The following is a 24,783-nucleotide window of genomic DNA, read 5'->3' as shown; positions in this document are numbered from 1 at the left end:
TTGTTTGCCAATGAATGCTTCTTTTCCAGTCTTATGAACTTAATTTTAGTGCACAAATAAGAGAAATTAATCTTTTTTTTTACCTCTCCTGAAAAGTTGCTATTTTTGAGATACGTGTTGTTAGAAGTTAGCCATCGATATTATCATTGAATCACAGCTTGTGATTATTTAATTTTAGAGATCAAATACTTATTGACGGCTTTAAATGTTTTTCCTCTCTCTTTGAAATTTTAATTTAGAGATAATATCACATCTTTAAACATAGAGAAGGGGCGGTTAAGTTTTACATTCGATCCGGGCGCTGCAGGAACTTTTGCCTCGCCAATGGAGCATTTTCGGAAGCATTCGCGAGTCACAAGGCCTGAAAATGGGAATGCAACGGAGTAGGTCGGAGCAGACGCAACGAGAATCGCAGTCCTTCCGCAACGAGTGTCCGCGTCGTCCCATGGGACTCTGATTTATTCACGATCACACCCCTCCTTCGAACTCTTCAATGCTCAAGGAGAAGAGGGAGAGGGGTGGAAGCAGAGTGCACCAGGATAAAGAAGAAGGGTGGAGGGGAACATAGAATATTCTTAAGGCTGTTTCACACGGGACACGAAATCGCACGTATAGAAGCTGCACCATTTTTTCCCAATCGGGCACGTAATAATTTTAGAATACGAGCAGGAGCTATTCTGCCACCTTGATATGAATGCATTCATGGAATGTCCGGCTGTACACGGAGCATTTTGAAATACACATTCTCTAGTGCTTCAGACAGAGCCATGCACCCAAAAGGTTTAAATGTCTCCTAAATGGACGGGAGGTTCTGCTGGTTGAAACGAATCAGCTGTGATATTATTTAAGATTTAAAATTATGCTCTTCAAATTGTATCTCATCAACTATCGGCCAAGAAAAATAGGCTTCCAATAAAACTGCATTTGAAAATCTGCATTTTTATACAGACTCAAAAGGCGATATTTGGCTCCGCACCGGAATATCCTGATTGATGCTAGAATATAAATTTAATTTTGACTTGTCTAAGGTTCATCATTACATAGCATATCTGATATAAATAAAAATTACTGAAACAATTTTCGAGCATTGCCAAATAAATGCTGAAATTTCCACGAAAGGAAAACCGCTCAAGGAGCTCGACAAAAATGTAAAGACTGCTAACATCTCATCTGTATCTTCATTTTGATTTTCATCCCTCAAAGACTTAATTTAGGGGGACTAATTTCAGATGGATGGAAGAAAAAAGCATTTGCTTACAATCCCGCAGTTGAGGCATTGTCTTGCCTCCTTTAGCTTGAAACAATTTGCAATGGGACACCCCTCACTTCCCCGAACAAAATAAGTTAAGAATTTATATCCAATTTGAAGTTAATCTCAGTAAGACTTGATATATTTTTTTCTCAGAATTTTCAAGTAAAATCATTTGGTTCAATTTCCTTACCAACAGATGTCTACTGGAATATGATTTAATGCTTTCCCGGCGAATAATGTGGGTAAACTTTTCTCGGGATTCCCACCGGGTTAATATTTCAATATTGGCCGATATTAAAACATTAACCCGGTGGGAATCCCGAGAAAAGTTTACCCAGATGTCTACTGTTTCAAATTAGTCATTGCCTAATGAAATCGGAAGTTAGCCGTCGTGATCAATCCGAAAAACTTTCGGCGAAACTAAAACCGTGGAATATGAGAAGAAAAATGCCACGCTTCAATGTGAGAAATATAAAGTTGAGCATAAAATTATCTCTTCAATGGCACAGTAAAGAGAACTTCTGTAAAAATGAGCTGAACAGGGCAGTGGGTAGAGTGGCGGCAGAATGAAAAATCTAAGGCTAGGCACTTGAAATTAGTTTTAGTATATATATGGTATATCTTGTACACAAAATGATATACTACCCCAAGGCCGTAGCCAGAAAATATTTTTGGGGTTATTGAATAGTAGACAAACATAATATTATTTTATGAAGATAAATAAAATAGCTTATACGTTTAAATATACATATTCATTTCTAACCCTTAAAGGAAAATATAAACATATTATTATAAAATTAAATTTAGCCTTCTATCTTTCTTCGCAGCAAACAATGTCAATTCTGCGGTGGATCACTACGCTGCTACATAAGATTATCGGGTGAGTACCAAGCGAGCATGATGCCGGTAGTATTTATTTTTTTCATTTCGGAGGAGGATGAATCCCCCTTTATCCCTCCCTGGCTACGGCCTTGAAGTACCCTAATTTCAGTTTTTATGACTAATTCTTTAATGTAGCAATAGGTGCTCCAGTTTATAATTATTCCAGGATATAATTTAAACGAAATTTTGAAATTGAATAAACAAGTAACATAACCGATAGAAATTGAACTTCAAGACAGCGGCTGGCATTCACCGGCAAATGAAAATCCAGTTTTTATTAATTAGATAAAGGCCAATAATACGGCATGTATTTTTTCGAATCGTCTAATTTCATATTTTTATGTTTCATTAACGCTCAAATGATATGACTGATATGAAAATATGATTGGCGTTTCAATTTTACACCAATTTTACCAGTCTTATTTTGTGCGGCATTAGGACATTCAACAAAATTTGATCCTAAACTCTTAAAATGTGTTTCCCCACATTACGTTTCGAGGAGGAACATTTTTAACCACACATGAATTAAATCACACAGATTATTCCCAAATGAAAACCACAGGACTGGGGTTTCCGGGGCAATATTGGAAATTTACCAAATTATCAACAAATTGCGGTGAAGCGCCAGGGTCCACTTACTCATTGACCTGTTTACTTATGACCGCAAGCAAAATAGGAGAAATGGATCTAATTGCCACTATCTTTTTTTATTTATCTGAATTGCAACTAAACTAACAAATTTATCACAACAGATAAACGCACGGAGGAGGATCGCAAATATATGACATATGTTCCATCAAATGAATATTCTACATGATCACATCCTATTACTTAATATCGCAGTTACGCCAGGGTGTTTGGGACATAAAACTTTTAAATTAACTTTTTACTTTTGTTACGAAAGGGTTTCCCGTCAATACATTTATAGAGCAGTCCATTTTATCTCACTGAGAATAATCCCCCAGTTAGGTCTGGGAAGAGTTTAATGAGTGTCCGTTTTAATATGTATTGAAATCTAGCTATTTATATATTTGTAATCGCGGAAGCGTTCTCCCCAAGACTGTACAGTGTACATGCATACTATTATTAGATTGCTTGAACAATTGAGTAAGTATATTTTTAAGAGCGACACAGAGATATAGGATTTCGTTTTACCCCCGAATTTTCAATAAACGCTAGTCCCAACTTCGTTAGAGCACTTCATTTTTTTAAATCTGTAAACGTCTGTTGTCCTAACACCCCCTGCCACACGCCTTTTAGGCGACTTGCGGGGTATTATTTAGATGTAGATTATGATGACTTGGGATTTGAACCTGAACCCAGGGGGTGGGATGCAACGACACCAACTCGGAGTCTAAACCCTCAATAAATCGTCACCACCAGCTATAAAGACAAAATTGACCAATACCTACAGCATAGTTATTCTTACAAGCATACTGGCGTAAAGGAATAAAACACTTAAAGATAACTACCGCCAGGTTTTGCTAGTGAATAATAAATTAATGAAGAAGCAGGAGCAATTTCCACAATTTTAAATTTATTGGTACTACCGGTTTTTCTTACAGCATCATCAGGTTCCTGATGATGCTGCAAGCAAGCATCATCTCCATCAGGTACCTGATGATGCTTTAAGCGAAATCAGTAGTACCAATACATTTAAAATTCTAGATAATGCTCCTGCTTCTTCATTATGTTCCGTTTCCACTACATCTCGCCTGAAACCTCAGATCATATGAATAATAAATCACTGTTAGGAGATAAAGACGTACCTTTTTGCAGTACTCCAGGATCTCCATCTTGTCCTTCATGCATCCGTTGCCCTTAGTGTCCGTGTCTGCGACCCACCGCCCTCCGACCGTCATGTACTGGTTGTGGTACGTGGCCTTTCCGCCCACGTCGCACAGCATCGCGACCTGCGGCTCGAAGTGCGCGGACGCGGCCAGGGCAGCTGACGGGGCGCCATTGGCACCGGGCGCCGGCGCCCCCGACGCCGCGCCCTGGGAGGCCGCCGCACCCGAGGAGGCGCCGCCCGCCGAAGACGAGGATGACGCCGCGGAGGACGATGAGGCGGAACCCGCGGCCTCCGAAGTGGCGCCCACCGAAAGTGTCTGAAGGAGAGAGAGAAAAGGACACGGAATGAGAATAAGAGAAAGGATGACACTCATCGTACACGCACCACTCGACGTTAATATTAGATATCATAATAACAAGGACGTGGACGTTGACAGCAGCAGAGAAATAAGGGAAGAAGCATTCGAATTCTGGTGCTACCGAAGAATGGAGGAGAGGTACTGTATCTTCATTCAATATATGAATATTTATTTTTTCCTTTAAAAATGACGTTCACACTTTGGAACTGGAGGAAGACAATGATATATTATGTAATTTTGAGGGGAAAATGAAGAAATAATTTATCAATTTCTTGCATTATCGCTTCGAAATTTTAGAACGTACATAAAATCGCCAACAGACGAGCTCGCTGATAATATAATATAACATCAACACTGATTTTGAGCTGGATAATTCAAAGAATATACGAATTCCATTTTAAATATTCAGGTATAATCGTTCTTCATTCTTACACTGTTTCATTCACACAGTAAACACACTTTTTGCTCCTAAATTTCTCAGAAAGTATTGCGCAATGGAAATAATTCCAAGAACAAGACCTCCTTCTATCATCCATTCTCACTCGAGTTTTGGTCTTCGGCGTCATGAAGAGCCTACGCTCCACACGTTCGCCCTCCGACATTCTTCCCTCCGTGCAATAAATACGTCCGTCGCCCCCCTTAACTCGCCTGAGATGCCTTCGCGTGCGACCGACCTCCATCACCCCAACCCACGCCACTGGTTCCCAAGATCAGAACGAGGACAAGGAATGAACCAAAAATGAAATTGTCACATCGCGATCTACTACTACTCAAGTCTTTCAAACTACGTACGGGTCTGGGAGGAAAGCCAAAAGTATTTGGGAGTTAAGAAAAAGATACCTATTTGAGCGACGTGCGACTTTACACGAACCAATCAGGAATAAGTAGCCATTATGCATAAAGTATGATGCCTTCTTCAAAAGGATGCGAGCATGAAACACTTTCAACATTCGTGGAAAACAAGCTAGGTGGACTGTAGGTAAAGCTTAATAAAATTTTTGTGGATGAAAATGACTATTTCTTTACAACTATGGAAAATGACTTCTGCAATGGAAAAGTCTCGAGTCATAAAATCAGAAAATTGTTTGAAAATTTACAAATTAATGCCAAACACTTCTTTCTCTGCGTTCCTCATGATGAAAAGGTACATCTCGCTAGAAGAGGTAACCGATACGTGAGGGAAATATCACTTACACCAGAAAGCCAATTACTTACTAATAAACGCATGTGTATATAAGATAAAAATGAGACAATTGCCAAACCCACACCACAGCCTGAGCCATTAAATATAGAGATTATTTCAACTCAATAAATGATTGACCAAAATTTTGAAAAGGAATAATTGTGTTTCCAAGAATTTTATACTGCACGCATCTATGATAATGAATGCTTTTTCTAAAATACGTCACATTCCCAGTCAGTCGCGTTCCTAAGATAACAATAGATAAAAACCATAAGAAAGTGAAGAAACCATGAGGGAGCGAGATGGAGTATTAGATGTATTTTTTTACGGATATGAACCCAAGTTTTTTGTTGGTTTCCAAATAATAAATACTTCTTCCTTCTAGGCAGGTAAAAAATGTGTGGTATATGTTTCCGTATCATCGCCCGCGCATTCGCTGGATTGTATGTCCTGGCTTCACCTATTGCAGCTTATAACTCCAAATCCCAGCGTCTCCTCTGTCTCCATCCACGGATGATCCCAGCACACAAAAAACGGGCCCCGACCTTGGGCCGCAGCCGAGGTAAAATCCGACCGCGCACCACACACAGAAAAGAGAGAGAGAGAGAGCCAGTGGGGAGCCTCGAGCAATCTCTTTGCTCCGCATATAGCGTCGCCATGGTTTCCACCTCGCTGGACCACAATCGCATTTATCCCCGAGCCTCCCCATCCAGTTAGTTACCGCTCCTGCCAGCAGGGGGGCTTGTAAGCGAGAGCTCATCACGAATCCTGCATTGTGCCTTCGCGACCCGTTCCGGATGGCGGAGCCCAAAGGCAGGCGCGACTCAATAAAAAACAGAAATCCCCATCCCATCCCCCAAGCAACCAGCCAAGCAACAAAGGAGGCCCGCCTCCTCCACTTTTCAAGGAATTATTTCTTCTCTCTCTCTCTCGCCTAACTCCCTCGCCACATAAGACCTGGTTCTCGACTAATGCCTCCTCACTGACACGATTTACTGCAAATCGGGGAGGTCTGCAGTGTCGGCGTCCCCCGAAGTAGGTTATTCCTTTCAATGGAAGGAGTAATAATGGTTACGCATGGTCATTATTCTCCTTCACCATAAATGTAATCTACCGGTTAAAATAGGTTTGCGTTGATCACGTCCCTTCATTCACTGAACACCTGTCTCACATTGAATATCACTCTTTAATGCGGCAAACAGCCTATTACTCTTCGCTCGTTAGATAGACCATGTTTCCCTCCTCCCACTTTCCCGCCATCCATCCCTTCGTCACGCAGCATCAGCATTCCGTCACCTTCAGTCACCGCTGTACCTGCACCGAAATCCTACTCCTCAACTCATATCGCACCTCAGGCTCATTCAGCGCGGTTCATTGGGGAGAGCAGACATGGAAAATTAAAACTCAATATAAAATAATATCAAAAGATATCCCGTCAGCTGCACACCGGAGATAAATCTGGACCAGGCCAACGGAATAGCTGGGGGCAGGAATACCACAATCGAGTGAAACACATTACGAAGGAAACATATGGCGGAGTACACAAGGCCGTGGTGAACCAAGTACGGGGGGAGCTCTACCTTCACCTACTCAAACCGCATGCATAATTTATTTTCATGACTGAATCACAGGATTATTTCCCCCCCCGCCCATTTCGAATGATAGCTCCATGGATAGCGCCAATGATGGCGGAAATGGCGAAACCACTTCACGCAAGCATTTCCCGCGATGGATCCAGGGATAGAAATCCCTCCCCTTTCTCCATCACTCGGTAGGTTACTTTGCCATCGCTGACACCATCCCTGGCACCGTTTATTGATCAATCTTAACGAATGGCTGCTAACAGCGATTGCATCGCTAGGATTAAAATTGAACGACAGTAATAAATGACGGAATGTAGGTTGGAAAAAGAGACGAAGGAAATGACATTGTGTGATTCAGAAAACGATGGGTCAGTGAGCGTTCACTTAATTGGTCCCTGAAAAGCTGTCGCTGGAACTATCAGTCTGAGGGACGGAAGAATTATCGTGTGATTTAGGTTTTGGTGATTATTTAACCCTTTATAACCCAATGCTGCTTCTAAGCAACATTAAAAGTGTTTAAACTTTCAGCTCTAATTAGGATATATCTAAACTAAATATTATTCTGTAATGTAAATTTTAATGACGAAATATTTAGCTGCCGGGATAGTTGTCATTGAATGTAAAATTTTCAACTTTTCAAAATGAAAATTCTTGAAATTTGTTTTCTCCGAGATAAAGCTCTGGGTTAGAAAGGGTTAACCACCCTCGCAAATCAATTTTCTCAAAAAATAACATTTCTATCGATTCGGCATAGCTTCTATTACTCTTCGTTCCTTCTGGGATGTGTCATTTGTTTACCTCCCCATGCTCCGCTTATCCAATATCCTTTCCTCTATCTCCGTTTGAAGCATATTCTCGCCCTTCATCACACACACTTGCCATCCACACCCAAAACCTCTGGCTCATCAAGCCTGGTGCGGTGTTCATTCAGAGAAGGCGACCGAAGGCCCGAGTCATTTGCACCATTGGGGATGAGTGGAAGAGAAAGGGTGGAGAGAAATCCGGCGTCGGTAATAAGTTTTTTCATATTAATTACTTAGGCGTGTATTTAAGTTGAATCTGTAATTCCGAACAAAAGTACATATATAAAAACTTTAATTCATTTTTTTAAACATCCGATATCTTAACCATAGGGGATAGGCAGAGATTGACACCAAGATCCAAAAGTTGGCTGAAAGTACGTGTCCAATACATAGGAGGCCCTCGCTGCGTCTGTAATTGCCAATGAAAGGCGTCAAGGGGAACACGGGTAAACGCCCGATTTGAACGATGGAGTGCTGTTCTCTTAGCGCCCTCTACACAAATCTCTATCAGGGATCGGGCGACACAGACCACAGAAAACTCTGCCACCGTCGGGATTAGAATCCTGACCTTAAAGGTATGAAGCCAGCATTATTGCCATCGTACCAACTCGATCCCCAGTTGATTCAATCCAACACAGACAGCGAATCACGAATTCATCGTGTGTGGGCCACGGTTGCCTCATCGCAATCGGAGTAAGACCCTTGAGAGAGGCGCCTCTGCGTTTGGCGCCCAAGAAAACAGAAAACGTCCGCATTGAATGAGGTGAGATAGGGAAAACCCTATGCCCTTCCACAGGGCTCTCATTAAACTGCCAGGGTAGCTTAACACTGCCAGAGCCACAGACTCCATTTTCGCCAGGACCACACTCCTCCGAAGTTTTTGGATGCTCATTAGCGTCATCCGCGCCTTTTGTCCCTCACCGGGTGCGGTCTCTGCTCCCTCGACGAGGAGGTCAGGCAATCACGGTGCCCTCTTGAGGAATAGATCGGAAGCAGCGATTGGGGCACGGCGGCGCCTGAATCGTCGCAACTCGATCTCTGCTGCCCCCCCCCTCTCTCTCTCTCTCCGTACGTATCAATGCGACGACGAATGATTAGGAAGGGACCAGATCGCCAATTAGGGGGGCACAGACTTCAATTCCCATTTCACTCGAAAAATTTCGCGGCGGTTTCGGGAAACCAAGGTCGCAGTTTACACGAGGCAGACTGAATGCGAGGTATCGGTTTCCACTTCCCTCAGGACCTAATTGCGGGTACCACGCAACTTTTTTCCTTTTTTTTTAATTTCCACATACCCACAAACAGCTCGCAATGGTCTTTACTTCGAGTACCACACAATTTTCGACTTTATGAACACGAAAATTAATGCCCAGGATGTAACTTCTCCAGGAGGGACTCGAACCTACAACGTTTGGATTAGCAGGCGAGGACTTGACCCCGCCGCCATCGATGCCAGAAAATGAAAATGAAACAAAAAAAGTCATGAAACTGATTCTTTGTATAAGTTATTCATTCTTCATCTCATTTCTATTACGCCACATCACATAAGGTTGTTTCCATGTTTGAAATGATCGAATCGGAAAATATTTTCCAAGTTAATGCTAATCTTAACTACATTGCATAAAATATTAAATTTTTAAGTACAAATAAATGCAAGTTGATTGAAAAAAATTAATTTGATCTTCATCTCTAACATATTCCTTTGCCTAAAACATCAATTAGAGTGCAGACTACGAATTTTCCAAGAATCATTGTCGACTATTTCTGAAGAGGTTACAGGAAACCATGGTTGCGGTACATAAGAGACCAACCCCTGGCATTCTGGACCGCATTGAGCCGTCTCCCTCGACGATATTATTCCGAAACATGAAATCGTTTACAATGCCAAGCCATCCAATCTAGTAGTGCGTCTCATTCTTACATTAAAATACCACCATGAAAGCTCTTTCCCTCTTCTTTTTACTCCAAATTGTACCAATCATGTTGGGTACTAAAAACCGCGATGAAGGGGGTCAATTAAGAGGAGAAAAATTAGGGTTAATAGGGTTTAAAATTCGTGTATACTGGCCCAATTATTAACGATAAGGAATTTGAGTCCTCGTGGAGACATGGGTATCAAGTAAACACTAATCCAAGAAAGAGGTTGTGGATCACATAGTGTTTATGAGAGATAATAATTGAAGATACCGACCGACCTCCTCAGTAATATTTTTGACGTATCCCAAAAATATGATCTCATCTAGGGCTCATTTCTGCCAAAAATATGGTGCTGTGCGTGTAATACTACCCATGTTCGGTTTTGCGCCAAGCGCACTTGTTTTGTCGCTGAGTCCGCTGCATTCGCCCTCCCCTACTTCCCCTCAATCGGACCAGCACTCGTCCGAGCCGACGCGACGGAGCGACCTGGCTTTCCCTCTCTCTCTCTCTCTCTCTCGCTCGTCGCCAGCTGAAAAACACCTCTGCGCCGATTTGGTATTACGGAAGTTACATCCTGAGCATTGATTTTCGAGTTCATAAAGTCGAAAATTTTTGATTCTCGATGTAAAGACCATTGCGAGCTGTTTGCGGGTATGTGGAAATTAAAAAAGGAAAAAAGTTGCGCGGTACCTGCAATTAGGTCCTGTTAGGGACTGAATACTCTTCGGCTTGCCCTCCGCAGGTCCTTCCAGGCTCATACATTGTATTATACATTGTTTTGAACTTGTCGATTTGGTATCAACCCAGTATTTTCTGAAAATGTGGTTTATTTCCGCCACAACCCCAAATGGAGTCAAATTTCCTACAGTTTCATCAAATTGACGTCGTTTACGGAGGCAAGGCCTCGATTTGCATATACTACTACTATACTATTTTGCATTCTAACCCTTTCAGAGCAACAATAGGACTCGGTGGAGAAGTGGTGGCTAAACAAGACGGACGGAATAACGTCCGCCGTGACACCGCCACCACCGCCCGCGACCCATCGGAGCGTGGACAGGGAGAAGGGAAGAGGCTCCTGCCAGGTCCCTCACTCTTTTCCTCGCGCGCTTTCTCATTAGCGGGGTCGGACCGACTCCCCGAGGAGCTGCTGCCGACTCAAGAGTGAGTCGCAGTCGAGGAGAGGCAGCACACCGCGAGCATTAGTTCACCTCCGGCGCGCAAATGTAATTAGAGCTGGACGACATAAACCTCTCAGCAATGTGCTGCCATTTGAAGTCAGCAGGGAAAAAAAGGCTGATGCGGTACACCCACACGATTATTATCCACCGCAATTATTATGCAAGTTGACTGCGGAATCTACACGTGATTTAATAGGGAGAAGGGTAAACTACGATTTTCTGCTAGAAAAAACTTTTTGAAACGTTTATTTCACTTCGTACACTCTCAGTAATTGGATGTTGATGATTAGTTACTTCGACAATATTCCGATTACTGCCAAGGCCAAACGCCAACTTCTCAAAGTTGATAGTGATTAAAAAAACGTACTATAAGCACTAAATCTCTAGTTAGTACATGGCTGCGCTGTCTTCTTTCCCAGTTAGCTGCTACGGGGCTGGTTTTTAGGAACTCGACATTCTTCCCAGTTCTGCGGCATCCAATTCAGCAAGCAATATGATGTTGTGTTCATAAATCTAATGATCTGATGGACGCATGCAAGTGGTGGTCTTCTTATTTCGTTCATCCCTTCTATCGCCCCTTCAATAAATCTTGCCAGGATGCGCGGTAAAAGCCTGCACATGATAGTTTCTGAAAATGATATTTATTTCACCATGATTGGCTATTACTGTCGCATCTACTAGCCATGAATCAGGATTGTCCTAGCATTCAGTGTGTGGAATCAAGGAACTGGTGTAATGATGTCCACTCCCAACTCGACGAGCACTTAACGGTTTATATTATGACAGTGCCAATGATAAGGAGATAGCTTCAATCGCTCGAGTTCCATTCCGGCAAGGAATATTTCCGAACACCCACAAGTTATGTATCGCATTAGTCTTTGATTACGTGCCGCAATGCTTTTCTGGTTCCAGGAAACTTATACACTAGAGATTTAAGATGATATGCATGCCCATGCCTTAATAGCTAGACGAGAGCAGAAAAACACTCAGAATTTGTTAATAAGTGCTGTAGAATTAACTTTAAAAATCAATGAATAAGAATTAAAAACAAAAACATTACCAAACATTTTAAACCCTAATAAAACTTAGTTTATTAAAAACAGAGATGCCACGTAATAACAGTGAAAAAGACGTTTACTAAGGTGTCTGGCGTAACTCCCTGGACCAAGATCTATATAAATATAATTCATCTATTGCATTCAACAATGAATACATGTGCGCGCCGACCAGGAATTCGAAGGTACTATACATTCTATCTACTCGACGTTCTACCTTGATAATGATATGACAGTATCGGAGCCGTGGTCGTTTTTAATGGTGAATAATCAGTATGGAACGTACAAAATGAATTTTAATTTCCCTGTCAAAACGACACCTCAGCGAGGATTAAAGTAACACACCAAAATGGGGTACTAAGAGAGAAAAAGGTGCCCAAATTAGCAGAATAGTTACCCACTTCCCAACGCCGTTCCACCGCCACAGAAATGTATCCATTTCTGGATATCCTCCTTCCACCCTCTCCCGAGACTTGCGCAATATGTGCGTGAGTGGCTCAACACCTTTTATCCCCGCGCGCCTTGCGTTCGGAACTTGGCGCAATTAGAACACAGTTCCGGACTCTAAACTTCTCCTTCTTCGGGGTAATTTTTTTCGCCGCTTTTTCACCACTTCCGCAGCCCATATTCCCGCATAGCAGGAGGTCTTAACTCGATCGCAAATTTCCACCGACAAAGATGTCGCGTGAGTTTTGCACGCCATACCCCCTCCCCCACTTTCGGTAAAGTCCAAGTTGAAGTTTCCATCGCCACAGTGGGGAAGTAGCACGATGGGCCATTTCTTGTGCACATATTTTTCATCATCTCCCTGTTATAGTTCCACTCCGTCTCTTCTTCCTTAATTTATGGCCGGGGATCACTTTAGTGACGACAAAGGGCTGCTATGGCACCTGCGTCATAGCTCCTGTGAACACGTGAACCATGGCGACTGACTCCCTTCCTCCAACTATCCCCCCTCTCCGCTAATGTCCGCTAAAAGTTAAGGGCAATTCCACGAGTGTTGAAGAAAGTTGTCTCCAACGTAAATTAAGACTCTGATGTAAATTTTTTGGGTACAAAAACGCTGGGTACATTACATTTTTTAAAGCTACTACTTCTACATTTCAATACGTAGTATTTTATTTTGTATACGGCCTATAATTCTTAGAGTTTTGGTACTTTATTTTTTTGCACTTTCTCAAACACACCACTTAGAAAACTTGCGACTAAACAATGTTTTCTGTTGTAAATGCCCACTACGGTAATTAATAAATTTTATAAGCCGCTGGAGGCTTTTATGCGAGCCAAGATTATAGTTTTTCCATTTAAAAAATTATACGTATCTTAGTTATCAGGTCATAGTTCTTCCACTTGATAGCTGATAGCTATTCTTCATTCGAAACACCTTTCGAAAGTTTTCCTTAAAAAAATTAATTTCAGTGTGACACATTACAGACCTCAAATTTTCCAAAAAAATTCATTTTTTATGCTACACTTTAAAAGATAAACTCTATATTTAACGCATTTCATGAATAAGAGGAGAACAGTGCTATTGTTAGCACGGATTCTAAGTCTGACACCACGGGAAACCCCCGCAGAGATGGCGTAAGAAGTGCCGTTTGGCGAAGGGAGATAGGAAACTTTTTCCATAACAGGTTAATAAAGCTTAGCCCTCTCTCTTTTCCTCTGTTTAACAATGTTCGCCGTTGTCTACTATTTCTGCGACGATACACCCTCTTTGTCTCCGCTTGCGGAGCGACTTATTTCCACCGGGAGATTCTCACTTCTCATCTTCCCCGAGGAGAAATGATCTCATATTTATGGCTGTTTGTTCATTTTTCCTCGTAAAGATAAGGTTTCCCGCTTCAAAATGAAGAGATGCCGTTAAAACTTCGAAGTATTCCGTGTGATAGCAGCTAAAAATGATACGAACTTTCTACACTAGTTATTTTGCATTAATCTTTTATTATTTTTTTTCGAATTTAGAGGTATTCTTCAGTTATAAGTAATTTCGCGCATTTGTCTTCGGTTTCCACTTCATTTGGAACCTTGTTTTGGATAGAGAGCAATTTCACGTAACGCAACTGATTATCCATTGCAGTAAGTCAATAATTCAGTTGTCATCTCATTTACACGCGTTTCTCGATTACCAAGGATGTCTTACGTCTGAACGGCAAATGGAAAATATTTTTCCAAGAGACTCTTCCACTAGAATGATTATAATCTATAGAAGTGCTAAACGAGTCACTTATGCTGATTTATTGATCGGAAGAGTTTGGTTTTCATATCTAAAAGTTCATAGCATTTCCTCGTACACATTTTCAATAATTACTTTAAACTATTGGACATCTAGTCACATTTATGAATCAGATGGTTTGATTTGTTAGATAATGCTGGTGAATATTTCCTTTTTCCTTTTTTAAGTGATATTTATCCAGATGTTATTAGAGATGCAATAATCTAAACAAGACATTTAGTATTTCAAATCTTTGGATTTATCAAGCCTTGACGATGCAAAGATGGAATATTCGGAACGTCGGAAAAAAGGATTAGTTGACTTAGAAAAAGCTGACATAAACACACAATAGCAACTCAAAATACGTTACTTTAAAGGCGCTAAAGCGCATTAACTGAAGTTCAGGAAATCCGGAACAAAATAAATTATGTGAGCTCTCCGGAGAGGATAATTTCAAACCCTTAGGGAAAATTGGATCATGTATATCAGAAGCTGACAAATACCTGAAGATTCAAGTATTGATTTTAGAGGAATTAGTAATGAAGACAGTGGTAGCCGAGGAGAGGAGGGAAAAGAATACTTAACTTCTATGCTGATACGAAGTTCGCTTACTTGCGCTAAAGATATCATGGTATGTAACACCTCGTGCTCTGAAGGAATACGGGTTGCGGATATCCACGGCGCTATTGATTTCGAGACATCTACTCCTCGCCACGGGTTTAGAGCAACGCATCCCTATCTTCTTCTGGAACCTTCTCTGACGCCATACGACTCATTTAAAACTTACGCAAATATTTTGAAAATTTCAAGGAATGTAGAGAAGAACTTTGTCCAAAAATATTAGTTTTAAAATATTTACACCTGAAAAAGTACCAAGGTAATTTTTTATTTTAAATTGAGATAAAGGCAAGCAAATGTTGATCAGAACTGTTTTTAGGAGGAAGAAAAGAAAACTTCTTAAATTAAACAAGAAAAACAACAGAAAAATATGGAAGAAAGGAACTTACGAAGGAAAAAAGACAACAACGGACTAATTATATAATTTGGCGAATCAATGCTCCCAAATGCCTAGCAAAGCTACAATCACCTCATATGCTTCTCTGTTTTTACCATTAAAGACATCTGTAAGAAAAAATTACTCCTAATAGAATGGTTGAATACGGGAAAATATTACCAAAACTCGTTGGCCCAGCGCAAGCATGGAATACTAGAAATCTACGATTAATGGACAGCCAATTGACTCGTGAGAGGCAAGGATCCAGTATCCTGGAAGCTTTAGTCAAAATATTCCAGAGGGATTTCTAAGGCAAGGGCAAAATAAAGTCAACACATTAATCATAATATTAGAGGCTATTCATCCTAAGAAAGAAATATAGAACTCCATAGTATTACATGAATGCGTTCGGCAGCCATTGAGAAGTCACACTGCTTCATACGTAATTTTTCAATATTTTGCCGCTGCTTCAGATTTAGGCAGAGGGTTCCTCGAAAGCAGAAGCAGAAGTTACCAAATAAGAGGGCAACGCTGTAGATACCAAATGATTTTTCGCTCTCACAGTGCATTCGGCATGAAAGACAGTGTAAAATATTTCATATAAATTTTAAATAGTTTTCCACAAGGTCCACATAGATTTAGACTTTAGAATAGCATTATTCCAACGCAATACTTATCGATAATTAGCTCGCTATAAAAACCATAGCAGTGAAATTATTCGTGACTATTGCAGAGGTCCTTAGAGAATTGAGACCTATAATCAAAATACCACTTTCCATTCCAACTTAACGGCGATAAAAAAGGCAAAAAATCTTTGAATAAAACATTTAACAACATATTCACTGCTTGGAATGGTCTGCCCCTCTCGTACAAAACGAGTTTTGATGAGGCATGACAAGTTTATTTCTGCTTACAACATAATCGATTCATTTTTGCCACAATGACCGATGGATAAAATACTATGAATACGTATGTACTCTGACAGTCCTTCTCGCTGAGCACGGTGGCACTAATATATTCCACAAAGGGATATTTGTAGCACCCATTGAAATGAGATACAAATGGAGCAGAAGATGTTGACATCGGTCACATCAACACGATTTAATGCATTGGCATTCACTACTGCAATTCCCCCCCGTGATTTTAGCGATTGATCGATAAATAAAAATCGAACAACTTCGATGAGGCCATAAATACGGAAGAGAGCAATCCACGCGGGCGTAAATCATCGTGATGGCGAACGCGATCTGCTTGACGTTATTTTCGACTCAATGACTCCATTTGGAACTCAAAACGTCATAAATCTCACGGACTGAGGACATTCATGGGGAGACCTTTCAGTATATGATTCGGATAAAACTTACCTAATTGCATAAAAGAATACATACTTTTTAAAGAGGCAGGACAACCGCACGCAAGAAATTCAACATTTACAGGAATAGGCTCCTTCTCCAAATTCTTTGATTGTCGATTGTGAAAGAGTTTAGGAAATGAAGAGGGCCGTATTGTTCGCTTTTTGGATGCGTCGCCTACTTCTCAAGCGATGGGTTCAGCCCTTGATGAGATAAGTTGATTACGTCACATACTGCTGCAGGGCCTGTCAAATATTCTTCCTAACTCCACGGGCTCGATAGTTTAAAATAAACTAATATATAATTGAATATATTACTTTTTCTGCTTCTAGATATGTCAGAATTTAAAAACAATGATGAAATAAATATTATATTAACGTTGTATATCCCAAACTGCTTTATTTTCAGAACCGCAACCGGACATCAGGAACCATCATTTTCAAGTCATGTTATGTGTTAATGATGTCAGAGCACAAAGATGGTGTATTATTAATTTAATTTGAACTTACACAAAACCAAGAAGGAATTTATCTATTTAGATTTTGAGAATAAACATAATAATTTGAGTTTTCATAAATGAAATTCAACGGGCTTAAGAATCGCGGATACGTAAGACAAGAACGAAGAAGCCATTCAATACAATGGAGGAAAAAAAACTCATCTTGATCCCAAGGAGACAGAAGAGCGTCATACTTATGAGACATTTGAACAAAAGATCGAGGAAAATTATGTTTTTTTTTTTCGGCGGGATGTTAAAAAAAATGCGAGGTCGTGACGCCCGAAAGGCTTAGTCGTCACCACCAGATAGCGCGCCGGTCTCCCTTACTGGCTTCCTTCCCGAGTCAAATGCGGCGAATGAACGCATCGTCGCCATTATTTCTTCGAAAGAGGGCGTCCTTGGAAAGAGGGGTGGATTCAAAAGAAGGGAGGGGGGGGGGAGGGGGTTGTGGAGGGATGGGTCTACGTTTTGGGAAATGGGAGGTGTATAAGAAGAGGCGGAGGTCACAAGGAGGATTTGGCCCAGGGAAACGTGACGCGGAAAAGTGAGTGAAATTGCCATGTAACTACAAACATTCAAACCCATTTATTTCTATTAGGACCTTTTCGGCAATATAATAGGTTAGAAACAAATGGTATTCACCAACTCCCTCCCACAGCTTAGATCCCGACAGGGTGAGAAGCTGAATCCAATCCACTTGAGGATAGGAAATGCACCCTCTTGCAGTTATTCATCAATACCTTTTTATTTTCGATAATGGTATTGTTTTAAAAATATTTGCCACAAATATAACAATTAAATAATAATTTAGCAGCTAATTTAACCAATATAGACGTCATTTATCCAATTTAACCAATATTCAAAGTCAAGGTAATAGAGATTTGGTGCTTTCCCGGCGAATGTTGTTGAAGTCCTCTTTATATTAAGCATTACAATGTTAAATCATGGTCGGTGTCGCATTGTCATTGTGGAACGTAGAGCGTGATTTTCTTTTCCTATTCGTGGATGCACTAAGTACAGCCGAAAACGTTTAGCTATTTCAATCATTCATTCGCCCTCTCTCCACTGTTGGTAACTCGGCATCCAACGATTTGATCGATGGATGTTTCTCTTATATAGGATAATCCTGCAAAATCGTGTGCACATTAATGGCTGATGCCTGGTTTCCCTTGAGAGTGGGCCCTTTCCGCTTCTATAGCGTTAAAGTGTTTTTCCCCTTCCCGTCCCTTCCAACCCTTTCCCTACCCCAGAGGGGTCGTCGGGCTCCTATCGCGGCGGCGCCTCTTTCCTTTTTCCTTCCTCTCCTCCCCCTCCCCGGGTGATCGGGCGTATAAGTCACGGACTTGGTTCCCAGCCCCGGTGGTTGTATCCTCTAAGAGCTGCCCTGAGCCCTCACATCTTGTTGGTAATTCGGCCTCCAAGGTAGCCCGTGGGTGATTCTGTGTTTCAGAATTTGAGCTCAATTTTTGCCATCGAATTCAAAGAATGACTCGTTGAACGGTTCATTTGAAGATGCAACATCTCTCCCAAGGTGGGAATTTTCTTTCGGGAACGCAGACCTCATATCGAGAGTTTATCAAAACGTAATCTGGTTGACTTCTAACTTATTTTAAATTAAACCACAGTGGAAATTTTTAAACAACACATTTGATGCCAGAACCGATAAAGTGAATACAATTCTTTGTGGAGAGTCGCAAGGAAGATTTAATTTAAAAATCCTCACAACTCCTTATCTCCCTCAGGAAAAATTTCACAAACTTGCCGATTTTTTTGGTCTCCTATCCATGCACACTTTAAGTATACTTCACCATACTTTATCCATTAAAATAAAAAAAACAATAGACACGGCTTTAGGCAAAGGTCACCGCTCCAGCCCTTGGATGGTGGCAGCCAAGCTCATCATCACTTTTGCAGGGTGCGGATGGGGTTAAGGAGGCCAACCCCCGCCTTTTTCGCCTCGCTCACCACCCGGCTGCGTTTAATTGGATTTTTGAGAGGGCCTCATCGGCGGAGGCAGCCAGGAATGCCCTCCGCTGCACTCGAGATACGCGTGGGGGGAGGGGTGAGCAATGGACCAAGGGGTTGTGGCATTTATGGAGGGATAGATGGAGCCCTAAACCACTCGACTCCTTTCGAACCGGCCGGATTTCATTATGGTTTTTTTCAAATTTCAAATTTGAGCGCAAAATACGACGTGCAGAGATAGAGAGAGCATAAGTGGTCATCGGGGCAGGTCTAAAGGAGTCGTCCACTAAAATCCCATTTCAATTAGTGACTGAAATCCATTAATAAAATCCATAATTTTACGAGAACAGGTGCAATCAATTAGGAAAAAAACATTAGAATTCCCCGGGGAGGAAGAAATGTTTTTAGCTGCGATTCGTAAGTATATTAATATAAATTAATTGATTTTTTTCTTTCGGTAGACCTCTATATTTAACGTCGATTAGTGTTTTAGAACAATTAAAGACAAAATGCATTTTCGGTGGTTCCTTAACTTCATTTCCACTCACATTCTACATACGGATGATATCGCAACTAAGACCGAGCGCGGTATTCAAATGCAATTGTCGGGATACAAGTTGCGCAAAGATCAACCGTCGTAAGTCCTTCTTAATATTTTTTAACACACTGAGGAGATTCACTACTCTAACGACGCATTGCACATCAATGAATATGATACACAATTAGCAGGACAAGAGGTTGTGACCAAAACCACGAAAGTACAGCCCAAAAATGAAAAATTCGGATGGCACTGGAGGATTACCGCTGGCTGAGCACAAGGTTCGAAGACGTGGACAAAATTGTGACACTAGCAATATATTTAAACCTTAGTCCGGATTCCGCGCGGGTAAGATTTTCTAGAAAAAATAAAATCTTACCCGCGCGGAATCCCGAGAAGAGTCGAAATATTCCGTTCGCCGGGAAAATGCTAAATCTTACGAGTAATATAAACAAAATTCAATTACTCTTGATTAATTTTGTGGTATTCCATTACAAGTTTTCCTGGATATCACACGATTACTTATACCACTTATTTTTTTGCAGAGCGCGACCCGGGTTTCAATGAATTATCATCATCTCCAAAATTATATCAAATCATAATCATTGTCATTATTTGCGCCTGAGGGTGATGATAATTCACTGAAACCCGGGTCGCGCTCTATAAGAAAAAGAAGTGGTATAAGTAATCGTGTGATATCCAGATAAACTTAAACAAAATTCATTCAAAAATGAAAATTTAAAGACAATCCCTGGCCTTTTTTACAGAAAAAGTTGAATCACAAAAAAAAGAAAAGGGCATAGCCGAATAAGAGGGTGAAAAGTCCCCCATCCGGGATTTTTCTCGGACTTGGAGCATAGGATTTTGGATCAAAAAGGGCTAACCTCCCCACACTTCCAGCCCGCTAGAGGCCCACCAGGGCCGGCTAGCTCGAAAATTCGATTTCCACTGTTTTTTAAATATGTCGGGATAGAAAGCTTATTTTTCAATGCAGTTTGCACCATTTGATGGCTTTCTTAATGGAGAAGATGCCCAATTTTTTCACAACTTTTCAGTGGCATAAGGAGAAATGTCGTCGATTTTAATATTTCAAAGGCTAGTTTTCATAAAATATTTTTGAGAGGGCCACAAAGAAAAATGTGTTTCGGAGGAGTATTGTAATACCTTTCGGCTAATGTAATGAAAAAGGAACATTTAGGTGGTGGAACACCGCGAAAAACAATAAAATATGCTCTTTTTTCCGGCTTTACTTTGTGAAAAACCATTCTGAACAATAAAAGTACCATAACTTTTTATTGTTTATAAAATATGCGATTTTGGCCATTTTTTGCTGTTTTTTCCATGACCTGTGCCCCCATAACACCCGTTTCATACCATCTCGCACATATTTAGTCCTCTCACTAAAACTCAAACTCTTACTGATTGTAATTCCAACTACAAAATGATGCCGATATTCTAAAATCAATCTTGCAATCGGCACATCCAATGAAAACTTTCATGGAAAAGGGTCGGCATAAAGTGAAATGGAAACTGTCGGCAAAAAGAGGACAAAAAACGTTTCTGGTCGCTGTCGCTGCATGTCCTCTTCGAGTCAGTTGTGCCAGTGTCTAAACGCGGCAAACCGCAATCAGGAGCAGACAATAAGAAAAAATAAACACAGACGATGTGCGTAATACGCTGTGTCACGCCACAACGTACATTTTAAAGTAATAAGAAAAATAACATTTTTATGATGCTGAACGCTACAGTGTTAGCCTATTGGGCTTAGATCAACCTTTTCTGACACAGAGCTGCTTCGGGGAGAAATCAAAATTCAAGATTTCTCATTTTCAAAACTTGATAATTTTGCTCTCATTCATCATCATCGTGGAAGATAAATATTTTTTAATTAAAATTTAACACCACAAAACAATACGTAATTCAGATATTTCCTAAATAAAACATTAATTTAATATGTATGTGGAATTACAACGTTTTCTTTTATTTTTCATTATGTCAAGTTGATTCCGCAAAGTCACACCTCAAACAACTAATTACATGTAAAATGTATACATTTTTGATGCCGTTTAGAGGTACCATTGGGTTAATATAAAGAGTTATAAGGTGGAGTGAAAAGGGGGAAAATTCGGCGAGATAGGAATGGATAAGAAGTTCGGCCGACGTGGAGAGAGGTTTGAGTAGAACGGAGAGGAGCGGACGGAAAGTAGACCCAATTTCCAAACATGACGCCGCAAGAACAAAGTTCACAAAAACGTCGGTAGAGAGCAGCATCTACATCCCCTCCCCCTCATTATCTCTCACCCCCAAAAAAATCTCCGTCTAATTCTCCTGAGAATAAAACTTGAAAATGAAGGGGAGGAATTGGGAAAGATGAGACACTCGAAACTTCGGGAACCCGAATTTTTTCATTAAAAAATATACATTTTAAGTACATATAAAAAAACAACAGCGTTACTCCCATTAAAGCAGCCGTCGAAGGAACCGCGCGCTACGAACGCAGCAAAACACAACAAGCCGCGGAAAAGAAAAAAACAGGGAACAAATGAGGTCGACGGGGTGCATTCTGGAACGGTCGTTCGTTACTGGGGGTGTAAGAGGGGGAAGGAGACCTAATGCGAACAACTGCCGACCGAACGCAATAATGCACGCGGCGCCACCGTCGAGGTTACGCCGAGAAATGGAGCTAATGCGCCGATTTATTGCTCATCTCGGCGGGATAATGAGCTTATAAACTAATAACAGCATTCCGTGATCATGGAACATAGATGCTGGGTATGCAATTCAAGCACCACCAAGAAAACAAGAAACCACAGCGATAATCTTCGCTCAAGGTGGCCTTATAACTTAAACACACATTAAGATGTGCACTCCTTCGACCTCTGGAATAAGAACTAACATTAATTTGGCGATTCCTTCTAACCAAGAAGTAAATAGTGCTACGCTCATAGCTTATGCGATTTGGAAGTATGCCACAGTTCAATGCATATCAAATAATTTTAAAGCGAGTGGATAAAATGATGCATTCATAGTAAAAAAATTCATAGATATAGGTGTTAGGATTAGTTCTCAATCATGAAAAGGAATTAAAGACAATAGTGAAAGAGCACGAAATGTTTTTGTCAGTAACGGCGAGAATTTGAATTTTGGGAGGGTGCTGAATTGAAGTATTTTAGAGGAATGTGAAATCATCAATCACCCTGATGCTGCATGACATGAGCATTAGTTAAGGTATATTTCTTAAAAACCTTTCATAAAAAAACTACCTGCCCAGCCCAAAACCGTTAACAGCCCTAGCCAATAATTTAGTTATGTAAATATAGACCGGTTTGATACTCGTGATAAAATATTGTAAAAACCTGTAATTGATGATACATTTTATTTAACTCGGTTAAAAAACTATTCCTATGATTCTCAGATGAAAGTTTATTTCTTCCTTACTAAAGGAACTGTCGTTAGCCAAATTTTCACTTCATACTTCGGTAAATATCACGGATAAAATGTTTAATACAAAATGCCGGTAATTTCCTCAGTACCCTTACGCATTTATATTATAAACGGATTCTCATACGCTTCTTCATTGGAGCATTACGTAATACCCACGACATTGCCAGACTTACGGCGTGTTTTCATTTGAAGTTCCTAATTATTTTCAATATTTATGCTGCGAAATATATCTACACCTACAGGCAATGCCGAAAGGGAATTTTAAAAACTTCAGTTTCCTCAACTTCAACTCACATAGAGGTATTAGACTTTATCTTGCGGAAAAATAAAACAGATGACATTACTGCAAAGAAAATACTTCTCAGCCATCAACTCATTCACAGTGGGCCCACATGCGAAACACATCCACAATTCCACATTCATGTTTTAATATAAGCTGTCCTTGATAATATGTAACCATAGGTTGTCACTTCAGTACAAAGGACCAAAATGCGCAGGTCGTTAGCTGTATTGAGCGTGAACTCACAGCAATAAGTTGTCGCGCCAAAAATTCCGCTTCAAGAAAATGGCACTTGAATTTGAAAAGAATACGTACTATGAGGCGCACAGAAAAATAAAGTGATGCCACCAAGGTGGCTGAAGAGCTATTTCCGTAGAGCACAAGCAAAGTTTTCTGATGAGATAGAAAACCTGATTGAGTTAGTTCGTCGACGAGCGAAGGAGACATTGCTGATTGCGAGGGAAGCAGTCTCAGAGAGATCTTCGCGATGATGGAGAAAATGCCGGTAAACGAAAAATAACGAGGTCCCAAGGCGGCAGCCAAATGCCTCGCCTCAAAGTAAATGACACATCTCATGCTCTCGTATCATCGTGAGCGACAGAACTAGGATATGAAATGGCCAAGTTTTTATCCTATCCGAAGCCAATTTGAGGAAAAAAATTACTTGGTATATTCCACAATCATTCTGAAATTGAAGGGAACACTACGTGATTTAACTTTAAACTGAGAAATTCATTCTTAAAATGATTCAACTTGAATGATGCTGGTTCAACTTAACAGAATTTTGCCATGACGATGGAGGCATTGTTGACTCAGCAATTTTCCACATAATGTTTATTCACAAAAAACCTCCACTTTAACTTTGCCGTTTTAGAGGGTAGAGCTACAAGGAGGACGGCGAAAATAACGCGTAGTGGAATATAACGCGGTCTCATCATTTTTCTTAACAGTTGTAAAATTTCGAGTGATTTAACAAAAAGGCAAAACTTAAGCAAAGCAAAGGTCAGCAGCACCTACACCATGGATTCGGTCACGAGTGATGAAGAGATTAAAGTGTGCACTGATTCAGTCAGCATAAGAGATGGAAAGCGAGGTATGTTACCATAGATGAGAATTTTCAGCGTAATCCTTTTGTTGATTACATGTGTAAGTATTAAAAGAAAATAGAGATGGCACTTTTCCACAAGTTTATTTTTTAAGTACGACGCGTTTCATCCGTTTGGTCATTATCAAGTACAATGAGGATTAGTTGGTCACGGAGCTGTAAATAAACCCGTGGAAAAGTGCCATCTCTATTTTCTTTTAATACTTATCGGATGTCATTACACTACATTTCGCCTGCTTGTGTCACTTTGATTACACGCGTGCATGAATGATCTCCGCTCCGCAACAAAATACGTTTATATTTTGACGACGCTGTCTTCTGTAACGAAATTATTCTGATTACTCTGATATAAAAATCCTTTATCGGACCTAAACAACGTTAATTC

At 40.6% G+C, this 24,783-nt stretch overlaps 1 protein-coding gene across 1 annotated transcript in view; it reads right to left on the bottom strand.

Annotated features, from left to right (window-relative positions):
- LOC124154660 (amyloid-beta-like protein) overlaps nucleotides 1–24,783 on the bottom strand; it is a 369,007-nt gene that overhangs the window by 180,339 nt on the left and 163,885 nt on the right. Inside the window, exon 2 of the mRNA XM_046528515.1 lies at nucleotides 3,904–4,242. Within this exon, the coding sequence (XP_046384471.1) occupies nucleotides 3,904–4,242 (339 nt within the window). The remainder of the gene's footprint in view (nucleotides 1–3,903; nucleotides 4,243–24,783) is intronic.

Source organism: Ischnura elegans, chromosome 2 (assembly GCF_921293095.1).
Source record: "Ischnura elegans chromosome 2, ioIscEleg1.1, whole genome shotgun sequence".
NCBI classification, from domain to species: domain Eukaryota; kingdom Metazoa; phylum Arthropoda; class Insecta; order Odonata; family Coenagrionidae; genus Ischnura; species Ischnura elegans.
The sequence above is the reverse complement of the archived record's forward strand: the minus strand, read 5'-3'. Positions and strand labels throughout refer to the sequence as shown.